General features: G+C 38.2%; 1 protein-coding gene across 5 annotated transcripts in view; it reads left to right on the top strand.

The window, feature by feature from the left end:
- The window catches only part of PPP1R9A (protein phosphatase 1 regulatory subunit 9A), a 134,061-nt gene that overhangs the window by 103,175 nt on the left and 6,227 nt on the right, over nt 1–24,659 (top strand). For 2 of the 5 annotated variants that reach the window (XM_088063883.1, XM_088063880.1), the window contains exons 8-19: nt 1,757–1,810; nt 3,658–3,887; nt 5,269–5,365; nt 5,497–5,668; nt 9,815–9,972; nt 10,532–10,832; nt 14,879–14,966; nt 15,067–15,144; nt 18,169–18,367; nt 20,918–21,037; nt 22,934–22,957; nt 24,100–24,282. In XM_088063883.1, coding sequence (XP_087920009.1) covers nt 1,757–1,810; nt 3,658–3,887; nt 5,269–5,365; nt 5,497–5,668; nt 9,815–9,972; nt 10,532–10,832; nt 14,879–14,966; nt 15,067–15,144; nt 18,169–18,367; nt 20,918–21,037; nt 22,934–22,957; nt 24,100–24,282 — 1,704 coding nt within the window. The remainder of the gene's footprint in view (nt 1–1,756; nt 1,811–3,657; nt 3,888–5,268; nt 5,366–5,496; nt 5,669–9,814; nt 9,973–10,531; nt 10,833–14,878; nt 14,967–15,066; nt 15,145–18,168; nt 18,368–20,917; nt 21,038–22,933; nt 22,958–24,099; nt 24,283–24,659) is intronic. The other 3 variants (XM_014248568.2, XM_088063890.1, XM_005518810.3) reach the window with 3 other exon arrangements.

Raw genomic sequence — 24,659 nt, 5'->3', positions numbered from 1 at the left:
GTACCATGTACTGATTCAATGATCTGACTGAGTACTCAATATTAATTTTTTTAACTTAATAACAGAGAGCACGAAAATAACTGCTAAAAACCATCTGTATCTGAGCAGATTGTAATTTATGCAACAATTTGGAGTTTATTTCTATGTAATAATAAGGGTGAATCAGTGTCTCTTTTGTTCTGTCCAGCAGAAACTGAGGAATTCTCCACCTTAAAGGTCTGTGTTTATTCAGTAGATTAATTAAGTCTGACTTTCAATCCAAACTTAATCTGAGAGTGTGTATTTCCTATGTCACAAGAAGGGGCATTCAAGAGACTTCATGAAAAGGGAGTTTCTAAATTAGCTTAGAATTTTTCAGAGATACTTGTACTGGTCAGCTCAGTGACAGCTCTTCTTACTTGGAAAATTATTCCTCTCTTCTGGAAGAACTTCTTTGATTAATTTGCACATATTGTTGCTAACAGCTGGTTCTTCAAGAATGTAGCCATTGCTTCACCAGAGATGTTAGCTTCTGGTTCAGTACAACGACCTCATATACTCTATTAGCTCAGTATAAACTATTCCCAAAAGCTCATGTTTGTCTTGTAAGAGAAGTAACCTGCATGTAAAACATGTTTTTCTGTAACTGTTCCTTCTATTCATAAATAATGGGTGATGCCTTACCTCCAGTGCAGTGCTGGCTCAGGCTGTAGTTCACTTTCTGCCCTTGCCCTCAGCACCATACCCAATGTACTCGAGTCACTGATTCAGGGTAAGGTTTTGGGGCCTTTCCATGCTGCCTGCTTTAAATAGTACAGCAGGGATTGGGGAGCAGGTCAGTGTTGGGTACATGTGTGTGATCATTTCCATTTGGATTAGGGTTGTGCTGTTGAAGCTGTGGTTCAGTTTGCACTTCAGAGCATTCCTGGAGCCTGTGAATAGCAGACCTTTGTGGTAAAACTAAAGGTGCTTCAGGACATTGCCTAATACACTCAGAGTAGTGACTGTTCACAGAACAGACTAATGTAGGTTAGTATGGGAGAAATCCCACAGCAGGTGAGAGGTGGATGCCAGGTCCTCCACACCCACCCTTTCCCTGTACAGATCCCCTGTTGTTGTGGCTGCTTCGTGATGTAACTACAACTTTAGCACACTGCCTGGGCTGTAAATCTGCTTGCAATCGCTTTGTTGCTTGAATGTTGTTCCTGTTATTTACAGTTTCCCTGTGTAACTGTGTAACTGCTCTCACTTGAGATTAGCTGGCTTGAGCAGAGTAACTCCAGCTATTGGTGAAGGATAGCATCAGTTTACCTTTCTTCTTGCATGAAATAAATGTGTGGAATCTTCCCTCAAGGTCTTCCTGACTTCTTGAGTTGTTAAATCACATATTTCCATATTCACTTATTTGTAATGTGCCTGCTTTAATCAGTGCAGTGGGACTTTCTGCACGGGGACGTATTTCACATTCACATCAGAGGAGAGCAAAGCCCAGCAGGATAACATCTATTTTTTTTAAACATAAGACATTTGGTTTTGCTAAACAGATTGGATGTTCTGATTTGAAATTATGAGTGGTTAGACGGCATCCTATCTTTAATTAGGTTGCACAGACTGAGTCATTTTGCAAGCTAGACATTTTAATTTACAATCTACTGCACTGCAGCACTCTTCGGGGCCTTCTGCTACGTAATAAGGTATTCAACTTGCAGCACAGGCTTTAAAAATACCGGAGTACTCTCTGTGACTTCACTTGTTTATTTTATATTTTCAATTCTAGTTGCAAATCAAACATGCAGTTACAGAAGCTGAAATTCAGAAGCTGAAGACAAAGGTAAGAATCAATATATGGTTAATACATGATGCTTTTTTCTTCATGCAAAATCAGATCTGAAGACGTATCTTTATGTGGGTGGAGAAGTCAACATCCTTATTAAAGGCTGATATAGAAGCACAGTGGCTCAGCTAAATCTTGTCTTGGTATATATTCTTTATTCCAAGTTTCGAGTAAAAATCTTAAGTGCTGCTATTGAAAGAAGGTGCCAACTTTTGTAGCTTCAATTAAACATATATTTTAAGGGGTATCATAATGACTAAATGGCAGATTGCTAGTTTTAAAATTCTGATGCATTTTTTCAGGTTTTAAAATTATATTTGGATTGAATATTGAAGTTGAAGTTAGGTTTTTTATTTACCAGTGAAGTTAAAGTATCCCTACACTACTTTCCATTACTGACATTTACAAAAAACCTGATTTGTTTAAAGGTATTTAATAGAAATTATTTTTATATACAGAAAGAAAGGTGTTGTTTCATATTGTTGCAGTTCTCCTTAGAAGATAGTCTAGGAAGGAAAAATATGATCAGTTTAAAAGAAAACATCTCACAATCGGTTGCTAGTTAATAAATTAAATTTGCTATAGCAATAAAAAAGAACTGGATTTTTTTGTACTAGAGTAACCTTTCTGGAAACTAACTGATTATTCAGTTGTTCAGCAATACCATGTTTTATAATGACATCCTTCTCTTTGAGTCTGAGAACATTATAAAGGGAATAAAAATAATAACAAGAGAAAATTATACTTCTAAAAAAGATTTTAGATTATTATTTCTTTCCAGCAGCATTTGCACTCACTGTGTATTTTGCATAGTGTTTATCAAATCTGCATAAATGACTGTTAAAAAGAAAATTTCAGAATGCAACTGTTTCCTGTAAGGACAATTTCTGTTGTCCTGTCTCAGTCCAGAAAGTCAAAAATCTTTTCTTCTTCTGCTTTCCAGTTCCAATGTAGCAATTAGAGCCACACAGTCAATCCCTTGGGATTGTGCCAAGGCCTATTGGCTTGATGGCATCCATGTGTGGGTGTAAACATTCATCTGTGCAAATCCATTTGCAAAATGAGGGTTAATGTGCCTTTTAGTGTTGGGCCTTTTTACTTCATCTTTTCGACAAAGCTGAAGAAAAGGTGACTGATTTAGGTATATTACTAATAAAACTACAAACAAGTTAATTTTTTTGGTGTGTATCATCGATGATGCTAGCAGAACTGCCTAGAGCACATTAAAAACTCTTGATAAATAAACAAGGATGTTAAGGCATTTCTGTTCACTTAATTCTAGGAGCTAAATTGCACAAGATGCTGTATAAATGTACAGCACCCTTATCCAGCACCAAGCACTGAAACCTGCAGGTAGCTTCAGTTAGGAAATGAGAACCCTAACACAAAAAAAAGAAAAAAATCAATCTCAAAATCAAATTCCCTCTTCCTAAAATAAGAAATGTCATCATTTTCTGAAAGTGTAGGAATGCTTTATAGCACCTGAGTCACATGTACAAAGCAAAATGCATCCCATGTGCTGGCTGATTAACCCTGCAGTTTGCCTGAGTACTCCACTATTGACGTTTTTAAATGTCAGCTGGTCAGATCGGTTAGTATAACCCAGAGAGGCATAGAGGCTGCACTGGAACACTGAGCAAAAACTCTGCTTGGTTTTACGAGGAAAAATAATACATGTATCAGCCTGTTTTCTTTGTCCTGGAACACTCTTCCCACTGTTAGCATATTACTATTGTACTTGCTGATTTCCTGATTCTCTTTATTTGTGTTGTTTGAATTAGTCCTAAACTATTAGGCTGCACTTTGCAGTTTTTTATGGACTGCATCTCCACTCCTTTGTTCAGCTGCAGGCTGCTGAGAATGAGAAGGTGAGGTGGGAATTGGAGAAGACCCAACTCCAGCAGAACATTGAGGAGAATAAGGAAAGGATGATGAAATTAGAGAGTTATTGGATTGAGGCACAAACCCTGTGTCACACAGTGAATGAGCACCTCAAGGAGACGCAAAGCCAGTATCAGGCTCTGGAGAAGAAATATAACAAGGCAAAGAAATTAATCAAGGATTTTCAGCAAAAGTAAGCAGCTACACCAGGCTCAACAAATGACTTAGTGGCCAAATAGAAAACATGTATATGATATATTTTGAAATATGAAACCCACTGTTAAACACCTGTAAGGTAAACACTATTTTCCACTTCTTTTATTGATGAAAAGCATGGACTCTTTATTATGGAAAAATGCTAGTATTCAAGCTGTAGTCATACTGTACCTAAATAAAGACTTAGTCTGTAATACTCAAGGTTGGTATGTTTCAGAATTAGGAGATAGCTCGGTGTGATTGCAAACAACTAAAAATAATCACAGTAAAGCATTTGATTAGCAAAGTTTGCAGCAATTTATATGGGTATTGTATCAGCTGGATTCATTCCTGCTGTGTACGAATGTAACATCAAAAAGAATATTGTTTTGTTACATTTTAAATTTTATTTTTCTTCTTCTTGTAGATGCCAAGAATGTTTGAGCTGAGTTGGGCTAACTGATGATTTCCTGGCCCCCTCTGTTTCATGTGGTCCCCTCTCCCTGGTGGCTAGCAAGAATAATAACATCTTACATTTCTATAATAGCTTCCATTCCCCAAATTACTTTTTGTTTTGGCAGCAGATTTTTTCATTTTATATTGAAATATTCTTATTTAAAGAGGAAAACCTCAAAGACATACAGCACTGTCAAGTGATAATTGGGATTGCAGAAATTAATATCCTGTCCCATTAAAAAGGGGATTAGATTGTCAAAATATCACTACCTATCTTGGAATTTCGTGACTGTTCCAGAGCTATTTTGCATCTTGTATGCTTTCTATCACAAATTTATTTGATATTCAAAATAAAAAGAGATAGGGAAAGTCACTAGAATGAGTTTGGCTAGCTTTCTGTTGACATTCTGCTTCATATTAGTAAAATATTTAGTCAGTAGTTTTTGAATACCTCAGACTCCTTAACTGACCTAACAGATTCCCTTTAGAAAATTCAATTTCTACCTGAAAACTTACAGGTTGTCCTTTCTGTGAAGGAACACAGTAATATTCTAGTAAAACAGAGATTTTGCTCTATATCCTACAACAGAGAACGACATAAACTAAGTTACATTGCTTTTGTTGTAAGCACAGATTAGGAAAAGAAACCAATTTAACTGTTAGGACTGTTAGTAAGAACTGATTTTTTTTTTCCCAAATAAGTTTTTCTTGCCATTTTTATATCATTGCCTAGCATATTCACTTAGACTAATTGCTTAGGGTTTTGTCCTGATAGCATTTTCATAGTTCTTACTAAGTAAGTGATAAATTATTTGCTAAGGACAGATCTTTCTGATGAGTAGCAAAACATTTTATTTTTCATTTCACTCTGATTGCTTTGATCACAGCAAATCATCTTTTTTCTTTTTTTTTTTCCCCCTAAGAGAACTTGACTTTATCAAACGCCAAGAGGCTGAACGAAAGAAAATAGAAGATCTGGAGAAAGCACACCTTGTAGAGGTTCAAGGCTTACAAGCTCGTGTGAGTAGCACTTACTCTTATATTTGAAGAATTAGACAATTCTGCCTGATATTCTGGAAAAATAACATCTCTAATGGTGATGGTGTATTGAGGTGAATATTACTGGTAATGCTGCATTGTATTTCTTTCAGATACAAGACTTGGAAGCAGAAGTTTTCAGGCTAATGAAGCAAAATGGAAGCCAGGTTAACAATAACAACAACATATTTGAAAGGCAGACATCTTTTGGAGAAGTTTCTAGAGGAGATCCAGTGGAAAATCTAGATACTAAGCAAGTGACCTGCCTGGATGGCTTAAGTCAAGGTTTGTTTGAACCAAACCATAACTCCTGTGAATCATAGAATCATGGAATAGTTTGGGTTGGAGGTACCTTAAAGATCATTTAGTTCCAATCTCCCTGCCATGGGCAGGGACACCTTTCACTAGACCAGGGTGCTCAAAGCTGCCTCCAGCCTGGCCTTGAACACTTCCATGGATGGGGCCATGCCCAGCTTCTCTGTCCCAGTGTCTCACCACAGTAAAGGATTCCTTCCACCTAGATACCATAAATGTCCCTTCTTTCAGTTTGAGCCATTACTTCTTGTCCTGTCACTGCAGTTCCTGACAAAGAGTCCCTCTCTGGCTTCCCTGCAGGGCCCCTCCAGATGCTGGAAGGTTGCTGTGAGGTCTCTGCACAACCTTCTCTTTTCCTGAACAGCCCCAACTTTCTCAGCCTGTCTTCATGAGGGAGGTGCTCCAGTCTCCTTATCAACTTCATAGTCTTCCTCTGGACTTGATCCAGCAGTTCCATGTCCTTCTTAGGCTGGGAGTCCCAAAGCTAGATGCAGCACTCCAGGTGGAGTCCCAAAAGACCAGGGGGACAGAATCACCTCCTTTGACCTGCTGACCACCCTGCTTTCAATGAAGCCCAGGATTCCTAGAAACTATAATATTATTTTTTTCTGTGTTGAAAAAAAAAAAAAAAAGATACATTATGAAATAAATTAATTCCTGGCAAGCACAGGGGTGTTTATTAAAATTGATATTTTAGCAGTCATTTCATGTGTGGACCCCAACAGTATCACTTTACAAACAAATCAATATGAATTACATTTTTAACAAGTTATATGTATAAAAAAGAGCTAGATAGTCCTGCTGAAATGTTATTAGGTGATATGCAGACCTTGTGCAGTTGGTTTCCACAAGTCCTCACAGGCCTGTTTTTTTCTGTCAAGTTTTAATTGTAATGAAATCTCTGAAATTGAGAAAAACAGCTAGGATGACAAGAAAGTCTGTATTTCTGCCACAGAGACTCAGTGTTATAAAACATTTAATACTTAGCAATGCTGTTAACACAAATCCTTTCAGTAGCTTGTTTCAGGAAAGTATGTTTTCTTCACTTGACTCAGAAAAATGATGCTTACATCTAACGTTGTAACAATGTCAACACACATCTATGGCTCAAGAGCTAAAATTCAGGAATTTCTACATGTAAAAAAAAAGAAAAATTGTAAAATTCATTCTAAAAAGTTGGAAGTTCTTAGTTTAGCATTAAAAATCTGCATGTTGGTGCTTCAAAATTATGTTTTCTAATTGGTGCTTTTGCATGAAAATTTTGAAGGAGCTGCCTTTTTTCATTCCAAAAATGTTTTCCTGGAGAAATGTTACCAGTGTTAATTATTTCTGAGTGTTGGACTAAATGATCTCTGAATTTAAGTGCCCAAGTTCAACCACATGAATACGAACACAAGTTATTAGCCAGGTAAAATAGATAATCAGCAATGAATTTTCGAAAGCAGAAGCAGCATAGTTAGACCTGGATTCCAGGCTGCATTTGTGGTTTTAACAAGAGCAAAAAAACCTCATTTAAAAATAATGATATCCTTAAATATGCTGTAGCGCTCTTTATAGGCTTCCATATACCTTCTCCAGTAAATTCTGTGTCAGTTTCTGAGGTCTGTATCAGACTCTTAACGTAGTGATACTTGCTCTGCAAGGGGCCTACATCTCTCTATCACTCTCATTTAAACCTTTTAAGAAAAGAACTTGCTATCAACCCATGAATGTTTGCAGAGGAGCTATAAAGGGCAGGGGAGCTGTCCATGATGTTTTGGAGGTGAGTAGAGTCCCTCTGGGTGCTGTGGGTTGTGCACACTACCTTTGTGACATTCACACAGGTGCTCCAGTCTCTTTTCTGGCTCGTGTTTGGCAAGTGTAATGCATGCTCCTTGATCAAGCCGCTGCATCAGGTTCCTGCTGTAGGACTGCATGTAGACAGCCACGTCCCAGAATTTTGTTCAGAGGTTTGCAGGTCTGTCTTCCATCAAAAAATTAGAATATGTAAAAATACAGTATTCTAATTAAAATGGTATCAAGTATGTTTTTGTTTCAGTGTGATCTGAGGTGTTTATTGCATTCTTTCGTCGTGGGAGGCTTGGATAGAAGCAGTAGATGCAAATATTTGAGCATAACTGTTCCTGACGCTGCCAGTGCTGGCCGTGCTCAGCATCCTGCCAGACTGCACGACTCCTCAGGCTGTAACACTGCGCTTACACTGAGCTTAAGGGGCTGCCAGTAACATCAGTGGAAGTTAAAAAGAAAATCAAAATTACTGTGGCCCACATAATTCTTCCTTTGCTTTGCCAGGGAACACTAGACTACGGATTGCGTTTCCTTTACATATATTTGGTTTATTCTGAGAGTCCAGAAGTGCATTGTAGATTTCTGGTTTAGTGATCATGATCTGTATCTGCAGTAGACAATCAAGCTGTTTAGTGGCAGGAGTCAGTGGTTTGAAATCCAAACAGTTCAGTGCTGAGGCCGACTTTGACAGTCTCAGACTTTGCCATCTCTGTGCAAGTTCCTGTTCAAACCACTTTGTGGCTCTCCTTTCTGGGTGTCTGGATACCCAGAGATGCATCAGTTCACAGAAGGAGATTTTAAATTCTGTCAGCCTGTCTAATGGAAAAACAGTGGGAGTACAGGCGAGCTCCCTCCTGCTTCACAGTGGTACTGAAATAGTTCAGATGGAAGAACATTGGAGTCAAGTGCTTGAACGTCTGATGAAAGTCTCATTACATTGACTCTGAGAGTGAAATACAAACTATAATGACTTTTATGTGAGATTTTCCAGACATCCCAGTGGGTTGGGAGATTACTGCAGCATCATGTGAGGTTGTGGGTTTGTGCTGGAATGTGTGAGGGCCAGCCACTCTCTGCAGAAGAGGGAGCTGGCAGCACATGTGGCTGGGGCAGAGACCATCTGGCAGCAGCCCAGTTCCACTGCAACCAAGCAGGGCAAGATGGGGTGGAGGAAGTAGGAAGCTCCAGGCCCAGATGGTCTCTTGCTTTAAGAAGGCCCATGTAAGCATTTCTGTGAATACCATTTGCAGTCCTGTGTTGATAGTTTGCATAATTTCAGCAGTGAAACAAAGGGGTGTATGGAAGTGTGTACACCTGAAAGAACAAATATAAGCAGCTCAAGCCATGACAATGTGTAGTTATCCTGTGGATAGACAGGATAACTACACTTAGGGCAGCAGCATCATTGCAAGTCAGGCAATACTAATTATTCTGTAGTATCATATGAAGTAAAATTCATCTCTTACACATAGAAAAAAGCAAAAATAAGATCAGATTTTAATTAATTAATGTATTCTGAACGCAGTATATAGTCAAGTCAATTTATGTAATGGATTATGGTTTGATTTTTATAGTGAGAGTTGAAAAAAAATTGTTGAAACCATAAGAATCTATTATTTTTCTAGAATAAAATACAAAAACACCTTTAAAAATCTTTTTAGTCTTAGTCACCACAGCTTTGTAAAATGTTAAATTTGCTGCAATACTCAGATTTTATTTGAGTGGAAATTTGCTGTGATACTCAGATTTAATTTGAGTGGATGGTTGATAGCTAAGACAAGTACAGTATGTTAGTTTTAGCTGTAGAGGCAAGTCATACATGAAGTGTTCAGTATACTTTACTCACGAGACATTCAGGAATCAGGTGTCTTTGAAGCCAGGCAAGTAAGATGGTTTAATTGTTTCCATTTTTATATTAAATACTTCTCCAGTTTTCATGTATCACGCCATGATGTTTATGCCCTGGTGGAGGAGAACTCTCTGCAGTTCCCTCTGAAGGAGTCTACGTGGATCTACTTTCTGGGCTGGTACAGCTGGGTTTGTGTTCTCATCTGTGTAACAGTGGGAATACTTAGTTGAATTTTTAAATATCTGCAGTTGATTCTTTGCTTGCTGAATCTGTACAGATAAACTTGTTTATGCAAATAACTTTTTATTGGTGTACTATAGGAGTTACGAAGGTAAGGGTACAAGTAAAATGTGTCTTTTCTAACCTAAATAATTCTATGATTCTATGCAAATGCATGTACTTGCAATTGTTTATACAGTTGTAGAAAATTTAATGAAAGATCCTTCTGTTAAACAGTTTCAAATAATGTTTCCATACAGATTTCAATGAAGCAGTTCCAGAAACAGAGAGGCTGGACTCCAAAGCCCTGAAGACTCGAGCTCAGCTCTCGGTGAAGAACAAGCGGCAGAGGCCTTCCAGAACGCGGCTGTATGATAGCATCAGTTCAACTGATGGGGAGGACAGCCTGGAACGAAAGGTGAGAAGGCCTCTACCCTCTCTTTCAGGACTCCTGTGGAGTACTAGATTGCCCCTGTAAGTCGTTTCATCCTCTGCCTTTATCCTTTCATTGTAGCACAGGCAGTATTTATTCCTCTGTGGCCAGTCTGCTGTGAATGTCCTTGAGTGATGTGCAAGTCCGGTCTCCTTTTGAGTCAGCACACCTGGTTTTTTGGTTCTGTTGTGTTTTAACTGGAATCCTGGTCTGTTTGATTTACATGTGCTTTATAATGCAGAGTGGGTCTTTTCATTTATGCAGGAGGTGAAAGGAGCTTGAATTGTGCATTTCTCTCTTTGTTAATTTGTTACCACAATTGATACGATATTTGCTCATTGTTTTGTCCTAATCTGACTTGGTCTGAAAGCAAATACCAATAAACACTCTGTGTGGTATCAAAAGGTAATGCTTTGAACTGCTACAGCATTTCATACAAATAGAAAGCTACATAATGAATAAAAGAATTGCATGTTCAAAGTAAATCTTGCTCTGTTTGCTTACTAAGTGGTATAACCTGCTTTATAATCTCTTATACCAACAGCCATCACACAGTTACAGTAGTCCCATGCACATTTCAAAATCACCACTGCCCTTATGCATGAGAGCATCCTCACCAGCATCAGATTCTGGTGCTTCCTCCCTCTCCCCCGTGGCTAGCAGTGCAGCAATCTCACTTGACAACCTAACTGAAAACCAAGAAGAAGAGCAGCACCACAAAGGAGGTGTCCTTTCCCCATATGCTCGGGGAGACACTCCACTTTCCTCTCCTTCAAAATCTGGGCACAGCTCTGAAGCATCTCCTTTGCATCACCCAGCTGGCAGAAATATTTTACAGGATAAAGGTATTACTGTTTCTTTTTACAATAAATTGATGCATCGTTTTGCTCACTTAACAGCTATCTACTTTATGGCCTTTTGTTGTGCAGCAGTACCTTAGCAACTAGAAGGTCATCGTCTCTTCTAGGTCATTTCTTTTGCCTAACTGGAAGTAAAAAAATTTAAAATTACCTTGTATGATGGTATAAGAAAAGGACAAAGTTTAAAATGGGATAAGGAACTGCTTCCTTTCTTTTTTTTTCTTACTTTCTTAGAACTCACTGAAACAATGGGGAAATTGCCTTTAAAAAAATGCTTTATTGTGTTTTTAAAAAAAAAACATTATTTGGCCTTGGGACACCTCCATATTAAAAACATGCTTAACACAGTGTACTTACTCAAATAATGTGATTTTGGCACTACTAGATTAATTTTTGGGAGGTGCGGAAAGGAACGTAAAGCAAGAACAGATTGCAGCTTTTAATTGCTCAGAGGGAGAAAAGTCTAGGTTTAATGAGAGGTTAATGTCTGGAGATTTTTCAATTACAGAAAAAATAAAGTAATTTATTGGGGAGATTGGCCTTGTTGTTATCAATTTAATTCAGATTCTTGAAATGGTAGGTGGATAAAACAAGATACATTTGTATGTAGTTCAGGTATATGTCTCAGATACCAGTTTATTATAAGAATAACCAATGTGATATGTCACAGAATACTGAGCTGTCCTTTTCAGATGTATTTCAGTCAGAATGAGCATTTGACACCACTTCAGCATTCTTAGCATGTATTCTCAATCTGTTACATAAGCTAAAATACGTAATAAAATGTTGATCATAAGTGAGGTCTGCAGGAGGAGGTCTAGATAGGTTCATAACCGACTTCAGCTTGATTGAATTAACTGAAAAGAACAGTTTATTGAAGATTTGTGTTTGTGTGTCTTAAAAGACTTGCTATTTATTTGCTACCCTTTTTTTTCTTCATCTTTATACATGGCTTTCAACAGATTCATAAAAGACAATGGTGTAATGAATCTTTACTGAATTTAGATTTACTGATTAATATATTGCAAGCATTTTTACATGAGTTCTGAAATTGCTAGTTGTAACTAGGTTACATGGTTAAGGATTCCAAGTTAAATTCAATATTTGAGTTTTGCAAGTAAAAATAGGGGTGTGAGCACAAGTCTGTGACTTTACAGACTCAGCTTGAAGGTGTGATTGGTTTGTCAGGGAAGTCCTAAATCCTGCATTTCCAACTGATGTATGAAAAATACCTTGATAAAAAAATTAGTGGAAACTAGCCTTGTAGTGTAACAAATATGGTATTGCATTCCACCCACTGTGTCACTTTCCATTTTAGGTTTGAAAAAAAATCTGTCTAAATATTGCTGTCATGCTTTCCTCCTGTGACTGTTAAGTAAACAAATTATGTTTTTGGGTGTGTCCAATTCTGCTGAGTAATACATTAGAATTAACCAGAGCAATATAATTTCAAGCGCAAATAATCAAATTTAATAAGTCTACAAAGAAAAGAAAGCTACTAGAGCAGTTGTTTGGCAACAAGTGTTGCAGCAATGCTATTTTAAATGTTTTTAATTTGGCTTTTAAACTCCTACAGCTGAGAAGATAAAAAGAGGCATTTGATTTGTTTTTTGTGTTCAGGTGGGGTTTTTTGGAGGTGGAAAGAGAGCTCCTCTGTGGACACACACATGGCTGTGAGTTAGTCTCTCAGCAGCAGAAGTCAACATTAGCTAGCTCACATTTGTCTTCTTTTTCTTACAAGATCCTGCAGTGCTGTGGGAAGGGCTGAAGTGGCATGAGATTAGTTTCATTGCAAAATGATGAGTTTATAACCACAGCTTTGTCATATGTACGAGATGAGATGTTGTGCCTGGTTTGTGCAGCAGCATCAGCCTTTGATAAGGCAGCGAGGTGACCGCGGTGGGCAGCGCTCACTGACGTGCGGCTGCTGCAAGTGGGCAGGGGACTGTGGTCCAGTGTCTTCCATCAGCCACACAGTGCTACAGCTTTAGGCTGGAGGCTGAAGGTGGTGGGTTAAACAGCTTCTGTGAGATTTATTCTGAGAAACCAGCTTTCCCTTACCTTCTTTGAAGAGCTGCAAGGAGCCAGGGAGGATGCACCAATCCAGGGTGGCCAAAGCCCCCTCCTGCCCAGGTAGGGGTGCCTGTGGCTCTGCTCTTGGTCACTGCCATGTGCAAGCATTCCTGCATGCAAGGAAGTAGATTCAGATCCACTCTGCCACTCAAGCTGGTTTTGGGAACTAGCTTGTCCATTTTCCACTCTGTCCCAAAGCAAACACAAATATTTTCCTCAGCAAGTCGTCATTATTTAAAGGGCCCTGGCTGGCCCCAGATGTGTGGGAGGGGGATCATAGGGATATAAGAGCTTGAACAGAATATTTGCCATTCCAGGTAGCTGCTGTGCATTCCACCTGAGCTTTCCAGGCTATTCTTTTCTACTACAGCAGCAAAATTTCCATCTACTAAATGCTTTAATTATTTGCCCAACACAAAACCACTCTACTTTATAGTATCTTGACTTTCATTACGAAGTTTCTCAAAAAACCCACTGTCCCTTGCCCTGAAGCCCCACTTGCCTGTGAATAGTAGTGTGAAAATAAATGTTGCAAGTTTTATTTTTTATTACAATTTTGGCAGTGTTAAATGAGAAGTGTGCATTAAAAACGAAAGAGGAGCGGTAAGAGGAAACAGGAAAGAAGTATGCACAGTGTAGGGTTGATGCAGAGTGCATTGCCTAAAGTTCTCTTCTACCTCCATGGGAAATGGATTTCTTAATCAGAGACTTCATCATACTTTTTTCATTCTTCTTATTACTTTATTTTGTTTGCTTTTTTGGAATGAGATTGCTCGTTAGTTGTTCCCAAAATTTTTTTTTTTAACCTAAGGACTTGTGTTGGTGGAAATAGTATGGCTTTTAGTGTGAGTATTGCAAAAGGTTTATTTTCCCACTTTTCAAAGGATTTAAGAAACATTGCACATTAAATTTTTTGCTCAAATGAAAACTTGGGCAGATATTATCTACAAAGCAACGCACAAAATTCTATACACAGTTGACTGTCCTGTGATATTGCTGAGGTACTTTGAGTTAATTTTGAGGGTTGAGTTTAAGTCAGCAACAGTAGGTGAAATCCATAAACCCAGCAGTGCTTCCAGTTACAAGCTGTGTATGTCTGAGGTCACGTTGCAAAAGCCACCAAACCACAAGTGACATGAATGACTGACCTTCATTTGCTTCCTCTAGGGTATTTGGGAACACTATGGTTAAGAGTCACTGTGTCTGAATTTTTAAACTACTGTGTGTGTTTTCTTTTAGCTTCCATATAGATTTCACAGGATGTTTGCCAGACTCAGATTCATTGTTTTGGTTTTATAGGTACTGCAGCCTGTTTTCTCCTTAGGGCTTAATAGCATTTGTAGAAGAGATCAAAAATTAATAGATGCCTCAGGGCAAATTTATTAACTAAGCTACTTTTAGGTTTTGGTGGGGGGTTGATTGTTTTTAAATTCAGAATGGTTAGATTTTAGGTAACATGTTCAGTTTAACAAAGATGTTCAGGCTAAACTGATTAACTCTTTCATATCATGTCCATCATAAAAAGTACCCTTGGCTCCAAAATTGAAAAAAGAATTTTAGAAGTAATTTTGGAAGTAAATCATACATAATAAATTAATTCTGTAAAAAATAAACTTAAGAAAACTGCTGCTGAGTTTAAAAATGGATTCATTACAATGTTCTCCTATAAATTGTATTTTTCAATTTATTACATATTCATTAAAACTCAATCAGTATTAACTTTTGATTTTCTTTAGTTAAAATAAGATTTTTATGTATTTTCAAATTCTGAAAGTTTTTATTTCTAGTCCTCTTCACACCATCTTCCTAAAAATGAGAATTCCCCTAATTAAATTTTGTACTCCCACAAATGTACATGTATGGGTATCTACTTATGAAAAGATACAAAAAATGTTCGGGATGGAAAGTAGCAATTAAAGTTAATAATGTACATTCTTCCATGTACAAATGTATCCTAGATGGTGCCACAAGTGCTCAGGCAGCAAGAACAACTAGCCCTACTATAGGGCATACAGAAAAACTAAAGCGAAAACTTGCAGATCTTGGGTAAGCATTTTGTTATTTAAAGTACTTTCTCTTCTTCATTAAAAGGATTGAAAGTAAAATATAAAAAAACGTGTCCTGATGTTTTCTAATATTCTTATAGGGCTCCCTTGAGAAGGAGTTCAAGCAAGGGCAAGAAGCGGAAAGAGAAAGAAGCTATTAGGGTGACCTATGGCAGTAGGTATGAGTGAGAGATTGAGGATGTGAGAAACTGTGTGCTAGAAACATTGGAAAAACCTAATCCTCCTAGCAGATGGAATATTAACAGTCCCACTGACTTCATAAATAAGTGTTAATCTTTGAGATAACCTGAGCTTGCAAAAGACTAACGTATAATCTAAAGAGACTTGGAGGTTTATAATGTCATAGAATCATCATAACTGGCAATCTCAAGCTGGCAGTGACTCACGAGGATCATCAAGTCCAACTCAATCACTGCTGCTGTTGCATCCACTAATGGGATTTGCAGAAACAGATTTTCAGAGCAGCCCTATGAGGTGCACCCAGTCAGTTAATAATATCCATGAACCAGAAACCTTGACACAATTCCACATTTATTTTTTTTTAAGCTCCCAGAGTGAGGTTGAGCAGCAGCTGTTCACTGCAGCTTTGCAGCACCCACGTGAGGAACACTTTCAGAAGGGTTTGTTTTTTTCTGAAGATAAACATCTTAAGTTGAAAAATAGGAAAAATGCTGACTGCATGTCATGTCAACAACTTTCAGGCAAGGAATAGTGACAACATCACCAGCAGTAGAGCTGTATAAATAAATAAATGAATGTTCACAATGACAGGAGGCAATCATCTCTGCAAGCTAGAGTAGATTTTTATTGAAGGCCTCTCCTTACATGTATGTTCTAAAAGTCTAGAAAGGACATAGCAACTCAAAAACTCTGCATATAAAACAGTGCAAAAAACCTACACAATAAAAGAGCTCTTGGAAGAAAGCAAAGTTTAAATGCTATTCAAAAAAACATTGAGTTGGAAAATCAGTATGTAGCCATTTGTGCAGTTCTACTGGCAGTCTGGTATATGGAGACTCAGTTACAAGTACATTGTGTAGCTCCATTAAGTCAGAAAAGAGAAGAAACCTTCTTTACTCCCTCAGGCACACTGTGCTGAAGTGCAGTGTTCTGTCTCAGCATACATTTGTACATTTGTATTCTACAAATACCTGGCAGGATCTTCAGTGATTTTAGGCAGCAGTCATCACCTCTCTGCTGGTGTCAGAAAACCTGTCCCAGTGCGTCTGCTCGCAGCTGACACGGAATCAGTGATACTCACTGCTGGGTTTCCCTAGTGACAGGGAGAGGTTTCTTAAAGCCAAATCTCTGCACTTTATGTGGCTGTGAGGCAGCTAGTGCCCTTTGCAGGGTGTTAGACATCATGCAGTATTTAGATAGCAAGCCATAGGTTGGGGAAAATGAATGTATGCTTGTTTGAATGACCCTTATGCCAACACAAGATGTTACAGATGTTTGTGAGATCTCCCAGGTGTCTTCCTTAGAGAGAGCAGATCTCAGTGTAGAGATCAGTTGCTTTTTAGTCCATGTGATAAATCAGTTCTTTGTGTTGTCTCTTAATATTTCTTTAGTACAGTTCAATATTCCAATTACAGTTGCTGAAAGTAGAGTTTATTACTGCTTTCAAGGTTGAAATTTATGAGCATTTTTCATTCTTACTTGACCTCTGTTAACTGGAGTGTAACTGTTTCATCATAACTGTTTTTAAACAGTCATTGCCACTTCTTTTGTCACTAACTCCAAAGAATTTGCCTCAGAAGAAATGTGAGGATGTTCTCTCTACAAGTCCAAAGCTGTATAAGCTCTTTGAAAGAAGGAAGATGATGAAAAGACAGCATTATTATTACAATTATTATTACAATTATGTCCATTAGAGCAACTGATTGATTTAGAATTAATCATGTTGTCAGATGAGTGTTGCATGCATTATTTTGCCAATACTAGAAAGTAGGACTTGGGATGTGTAAATAAAATCCCAAATTATTTCCTGAAACTACCACTAATGCTCCAGATATGAAAAAATACCCCATTTAAATAAGGAGCATATATTTACCTGCCTGAGGTTAGGTGATTTGGGCAACAGCATTTGTGTATACTTTCTACATTCAAGCAAGGTTAGAGGATGAGAGGGAAGTAAAGGACTGGGTCAGATATATCCACCTTTCTTTTAGTTGCTAAGTGGAGTAGGATTGTCCTTCTGCTTCCATAGGTGGGGGTCCTTTGACAGCCTCACTTTCATCCATATGGAAAAGAGGCTTCACAAACTATGTGGTCTTGTGATTGTGTTAATAATGATTTAGAAGCTGTCCAGAAGGTAGATGTTGAGAGAGATTTACCTCATTTACACATGGCTACTAAGAGCAGTGGGATTTTAATGCTCTGAAACATTAATATATATGTTGATGTAAATAATATGATTCTATGACATACACATAAATTCTTGGAGGCTGACATTTTGCATAATTATTTTTAATTTACATACTGTACTAATGATATATTTAGGAAATAAGATTTCAGCATTTTTGTTTATAAGTGTTACCTTTGCCTTGATTACTGCAATCTTTGTTATTACAAAGAGAGAATCTGATAAAGTGCCGTAGGTGTTTCTTTCATTTTTCTATATCAATATTTTTAATACTTGATTTATTTAAAAGCAAGATAATAGTACCTGGTGTATTTAGCTGTTGTAACAAAGGAGCAGCTCCATAGATGGATACAGATGCATCTGATGGACACTGCTTCATTCTGCCTGTGCTCAAAATCCAAGCCAGATCTTCTCTGGGAACCAGGGCCGACTTGGGTCAGTGCTGAATCTAATGATTTAATCATGCTGAGATACCACTGGGGCTCAGAACTGCACAAACACAGTGTGTGGCTTCTTGACAGGAGCTGGGTCTCATCCAAATGGTGGGAGTATAGGCATTTTCAGCTGGCATCTGTCTCCATTTGCTGGATGTATGTTGTCTTAGAGAAAGCCTGAGTTAGAAAAAGAATCAAAGGAACACACTTTTTTCTTTTGCTGAAAGAGAGATTTCAGGCATACCCCAACCAGCTTCATGCCACTCAGTTCTTTAGTCACAGCTACATGGAATGTCACTCTTTACAATTAACTGCCTCTGTGGCATTTTGTTTCCCCATCTTTTATAATCTAATGCATATTCCTGCTCCTTTCTCTTAAACAGGACTGTCAGAGAGATGCTGCAGAAATCAGCAAACACTAAATCTTTAGCAGAGCGATCCTCCTCTCTCCCACACTGTGTACCATTCACATGGTATGGAGAGAGCGGCAAGGGATCCAATTCTTCCAGCAACCTGCCGTCGCCTACCAGCTCAACTGAACCTTCCTCTGAAAATTTAAGCCCTGCTAAAAAAGGGTCAAAGGTAGAAAATAAAAACTACCTTATTCCCACTGTGTTGAGTAGCATAATTGGCTTTGTGATTCTGGAAAAAAGAACAGGCCAATATGTGACTACTACAATAAACAGTGCATGGTGTTCATTGTACGATAACAGCCCATCCAAACAGAACATCTCTGTCATTGTACCATTCCCTGTTCTACCTTTTTTACTCTGTCTTAATGTACATTATTCCAGTAAACTAACTGTGGTGTGCTGTAGCGTAACAAAAGCAAGTGGTGCCAGTGGAAATTAGCATTTGGATCCACTGAACAAATGCTAGATTTGTGTATTCAGTTATAGATCTTTTCTCCATTCTTCAGGACTGGTAGTGGGAATACCCATGTTCAAATGAGGTGTTTGCAAGTGAAGAAATGCTGTATGCTGTCAGTCATCTGCCTTTTTTCCCCCAGTAATGAAATCTGTTTGTCATGCATGCTGGATGTTGGATTTAATTCTCTGTATGAAGATGCTTGAACTGTAAATATGAACTATTGCAATTTAATACATCTGTGTGATTCCTTTCTATGTGCATGAATGTTTCAGCATGATAATTCCTTACATAACCTTTATTTATAGTAATATACTTTGCTTTTTCATGTTTGTTTTCGCTTCTGGAAAATATTTCTTTGGCTGTAACTTCTTATGGCAGTTGATTTTTTATATTGGTCTGGTATAAAGAAGCAGATACGGTTCTCAACTTTTTATAGGAATATGAATCAGAAATCTCATTTCTCTGTCTTCTACCGCCAAATGCATGTTCATAATAGCAGTTTCCGCAGGCATTTCTTACTTTTTTGATGCCAAAAGTAATACATTACTTCTGCTGTGCACTAGGCTGTGCAAGGTCATATCTGTTCTTGTGTTACCTGGAAGGGAGAGCAACACAAGGCTTACAGCAGTCCAAATCAGATTGATAGAGAAGACCCCACCAATGAAATCTCTGAACAGAAATTATTTGCTTACCTCTTCTCTTTTAGGGGGAAAAAAAAAAAATTTAGACCCATAAATCCTATTTTTGTATTTAAACAAACATTGTTTAAAAATATTTTCCAAATGGGGAAAAAAGCACACTCTTTTAGATAGTATTAGGTTGAGGTTGTGGGGGCTATCCTAATTATTACCAGGCCTCAGCTATCTTGTGGTTTTGCTGTAGAAAGTGAAATTTGAAAAGCCGTTGTAAAGGTGAATCTTGCACAAAACAGAGGTGAAAGAAAAATCAGAGTACCTAAAAAAGAAAAATATGTTCTTCACACAACAGGAGGTAGAGCTGTTGAACTCCTGGCCTAAGAACGCTGTGTGGGCTAAGGAAGCAGCTAAGGAAGCTGCTCAGATTTTCTTTTCCTCTATAAAGAGCTGGGAAAAACAGGACAGGAATTCTAAACGTAGGTGAGAGAAAAATGATTACAAAAATATTCTTACGTTCTCTGAAAAGTTTGCAGGCTCTTAAATTAAGAGTTTCTGTAGTGCTATTCAGGCTTTCAAAGCACAGCATGATACCAATATTTAGTTGGATTTCTAGCAAAACTAAGAGGAACAACACTTGATATTTTTGGAAGTCTTCATGTTTTCAGGAAAGACAGGTCAAGTATTTGAGGGGGGCAGATAGAAGGATAACTTTTGTAGTGCTGTTTTTATTGTTTCACTTTCTAAAGTGAAGGTCAAAGATGAATAGGATTTAATACTCATTTAGATGTTAGGGAGTAGAGGTCTCTGTATTGTCAAGTGTGTATTCAAGTTAAATTGAATATCATCGTGTCCTTAATCTTTTATATATTTTGGTTTTTTCATTGTTCTCCCTCTAGTGTGAAATACTTGTAAATTTTTGTCTTATTCTAATGGTAATTTTGTTGTATTCCTGAAAAATATGTGCTTGCTTTTGCTATTATTTGCTGTAAGATGTGATGTATCTGATTGCATTGTTAAGAAAAAACAGGGTTTGTTTTATGGTTATTAGTTCAGTAAATAATATTCAGTTTCCAGAGATACTTCTTACTTTCAGTTTCAGGTTTTTTTCTAAAGGCATAGGCAAAGAGGGAGGATCCTTTCACTTTTCAAGGAGATTATTTGGGACTCAGAAGTGGATTCACAGGATATTCTCCTTGCTCTTTCAATAGGAGTTTTCACTTCTCTCTGTTAATTCTCTGTCCTATTCTTTGTGCTACTGCCTGTGCTACACTTCTCCTAAGTATTTGGAGGACAGTAAATGCTAATGATTAACCTGCAGAAGCAGTAATTTAGCTCCAGGATAAGAGCCAGCATCTTAAGAATCTGGAAATTGCTTTTAGACACCTTTGTTATTTATTGAGGCATTAATCTGGCAAAGGTGTCTCATGAAATAAAGAGTGGTAAAAATACTGTGCATTCTACAAATAGTAACACTATAAAACGTTAGACTTCCTCATGTGTGTTGTGATTTGATAAATGATTGAAATCACTCCTGAGCTATGCCAACATGGAAGACAGAAAGCAAATTTCCCTTTTAGACACACCTAAACAATAATTTGTCCATTCTTACTCCTCTTTTTCTCCACAGAATTTCACATTCAATGATGATTTCAGTCCCAGCAGCACAAGTTCAGCTGATTTGAGTGGTTTAGGAGCAGAACCTAAAACACCAGGCTTCTCGCACTCCTTAGCGCTGTCATCAGATGAGGTATGCGGATGAATTGTTTAATTTGGGAAACAGTTATTTTCTTTTTCCTGTGGAATCTCGCTTGATTACTCAAATAATAAAGGAATTGTTTTAGGCAGAAAGATTGGAGAAGGAAATTAATTTTGGTTTCTAAATTCAGTTTTTTCTTGTTCATATAATAATGACTTAAAATAATGCCCCGTGGCACTGTCATAGGGAAGTGGAATGCAGTTGGTGTCCTAAGAGATGCTATATCCTCACACTTGCCAATACATTTTTTCTAAATACATACATATGGACATAATATAGATATACACACTATACATCTATAATATAGATATAAACATACTAAACTAGGCCTAAGACAGTTTTGATATACCAAACATAACAGTAAAGTTTGGTAAATGTAGTTGAGATGTAAGGCACCTTCGCCTACCCCAGTTTCTACCATGGAAGAATGACCTGTACGTGCAGTAATTGTGTGTTACTGTACCTGAATGTATGTGTACTGGTTATAATGTCTATGTCTTAATCCACTCTGCATTCTTTGTGCTTCCTTTGCACAGTGGATTTGAAGTCAATGACTCCAAACCAGAGCTTTTTCATACAATGATAAAGTAAAAAGGTATTCCTAACCCTGTTAATTGGTGACATATTTGAGGTGAATATAATGTATTGAAAATACTCTTCTTAAGATACTAGTTTTGTAACTCAGTTGTAGGTGAGGTTGTACGATTTGACAGTAGCTGACAGCACATCTTGTGGAGTCAGGAAACCTGTGTATTTGTTCTTTTACAAACACTCCATAAGAACTTCACGTTTATCATGTGAGATTTGTGCCAAATTGTTTTTACTAGAGAGGGGGAACTCAAAGTATCTATACCTTCTATACCTTTTTGTTGTTGTTTTAAACATAGGTAGGTTTTTTTTTTATTACTACCTGCATGGTTTACTTGGATTTAAAGAATGAGAGCTTTTCTGTGCAGCTCTGTTTGCCAAACTGCAAGCCTACAAACCCAGCCATTCTTTTGAGGTTGCTTTTACTTCAGGTAATTAAGGGCAAAAGTTTATAACAGAAGGAAACAGCACAGAGGTCTGCATATGCTGTGAATTACTGAAAATAGCAAAATCATCACTTGCACTTTATTTAGTGTTAGTACTGTCATTCTAATGCATTTCATTATCTTACCATGTTTAAACCCCTTATATTATGTATTTGATTGTGGCAATGTCCTGTTCCTAGTGGTATTGAATTAAAAGCTTGAAAATCCTTTCATTCTGTGTGTTCAGCTATTACTTTGTAAAATACCAGGCCTGAGCAGGTCCATAAAAATGATTGTGTTTTCTCCATCCTCTGCTGTGTTCCAGATTGCTGCCTCCAGATGAGGCAAGCAAGAGCTGCCCTGGAAACCTCCCCAGCCACCCCGGGCAGGGAGGAGGCTGGTGCTGCTCCTCAGCCTTCCACAGCACATTGCTGCAAGCACTCCTCTGCTCTGGCTTCCCCAGGAGCCCCATCAGCATTTCTAGAAGATGGAAAAATGGAAGGGTGGGGAGAGAACCCAGTTCTTGAGTTGGTTCTCCTCTAATTAAAGAGCTTTTGCTCTTGGAAATTGGAGCCATCAGAGAGGTTCCCACCTGTTCTAGGGTGTCAAGATCAGGAACTCCAAAGGGGTTTCCATTGATGTAGTGTCAAATTTAGCTGCCAAATCGTATGTGTGCTGAGCTTTAAACATAACCTCTTTGTATCTAGAAATAATCCCTTTTAAAGAAATCTTGTTGTTAAATCTCGTTAAGTAGCCCTAACTGTTTGCAGATCTTGGTGCTGCCATTGCCTGAACTTTCACATGCTGTTATATGTTTGGTATTTTGTTTCTATAATGCTTTTCTTTCCCATTTCTTTGTTGCTCCCTCACTCAGAGCCTGGATATGATTGATGATGAGGTGAGATACTAGCGTGCTGTTGTGGTGAATTGCGTGCCTGTCGCGTGGCAATGTACTGTCTCTTTTGCAGTCTCATTTCTTGTCTTGTGGTGTTGTGTGGCAAACATCCTTGTTGGCACAGAACACACAGATGTCACTGGCTCCTCTTTCCTTGTCTTGAGTTGCCTTCTCCTTGTTGCTGAGTTTTCAAGGCCACAGCAAACTGAACTTTTTGTGATATGCTGGAAGCAGGAGGAGGGTCAGTGTCAAAGCAAATTTACCAGACCAGGCATCAGCTGTGCTGAGCTTATGCTGGCAATAGGAGAAGAAAAAGATAGTGTCTAGCCCTGACAACTGGACAGACAGAAGCTGAGAGAGCTCCCAGCATCATCTAAGCTAAAAAAAAGCTGCTCTAACGGCAGACAGCTGCTGCAGCCTGTAGCAGCTGCTTTGCTGACTACAGCCAGAACAGAATAGCTTTTGTTTCGGGTCCCACTGGCATACCCGTGGGTGGAATAAAGTGGCAGAGAAGGGACATGGGTCTGCTCCAGCAGTTGATGCCACACTTGCCCTTTTTGGTAGGGTTTGTGCTGTCAGCCACAGCAGTGGTGAGAGCAGGGCCAGGTCTGTAGGATCACTGTGTGTTCCGTACCACTCCTCTGTGTCATCTTGTAAGTCTTCTTCCATAGACAGTATCAGTCTCACTGGCTGTTTGCTATCATCACTTTGAACTCTAGAGTGGTTTTCTGAGGGTTTAATTTTCCCCTAATATTTTTTTTTAATAGTTTGAACAAATAATAAAGATCTGTGAATGAGCCCAGGAAGTGGAATACGCAATTCATTGCATCCTTTAGAAACCTACTAATTTGAAGGAAAAAATCTTGTGAGGGGATGGGGGAGCATACATGGTTTGAATTGTGCCACCTGGCCATTTCAGTCCCTGCTTGGCTTAAAAGGAATGCCAGGTTCTTTTCCTTCTATGATTCTATAGATAAAAGACTTTTTGGGTACCTTGTACTCATTCTTAGGTGTCTGGTTAGATAGAGATGTAATATAACAGTGTGAGATTGTTGTTACTGTAGTGCAAAGATAGTTTGTGCAGAAAAATGTTGTTATTCATCTGTGTTACCCTTTAATAATACTGTGGAATATTTTTGTCGCAGATCCTTGATGAAGGACAGTCTCCGAAGCACAGTCAGTGTCAGAGTCGTGCTGTTCACGAGTGGAGTGTGCAGCAGGTTTCCCACTGGTTGATGAGCCTGAACCTTGAACAGTATGTTTCTGAATTCAGTGCCCAAAACATTAATGGGGAGCATCTCCTTCAGCTGGATGGCAGTAAGCTCAAGGTAATTAGTTTGGTTTCAAGATTAACTGAAGTATTTTTCATCACTTCAAATCATCTCAAAGGCAGTAAGAATTCACCCAGAAAGCAGCAAATCCTTGTGCACAGAGTCATGATAGGCCAGAATAATAAACAGAAAGTATAAAGCCATGGTAGCACTTTAAGAAGTTCCCATATGCACTTGGATTCCGAAGCTTCAGAAATGCAAGGCATTTGCTTTGTAAGAATTCTCGGTGTGTATAATGAGGTACATTATACACCTGCATTTGCATGTGCAGATCATACAGCAGTGTGTGAAAGTAGTATTTGCATGCCCGTATTTCTCACCCAGCTCTAATTTGTGAAAGCATGATTCTGAGAAGACAGTGGATAGATACATAT

This window comes from Pseudopodoces humilis, chromosome 1 (genome assembly GCF_049639895.1).
Source record: "Pseudopodoces humilis isolate 2021_Gansu_Grassland_sample_001 chromosome 1, ASM4963989v1, whole genome shotgun sequence".
Lineage (NCBI taxonomy): Eukaryota > Metazoa > Chordata > Aves > Passeriformes > Paridae > Pseudopodoces > Pseudopodoces humilis.
Note: the sequence above shows the minus strand (reverse complement) of the source record. Positions and strands in the feature narration are given on the sequence as shown.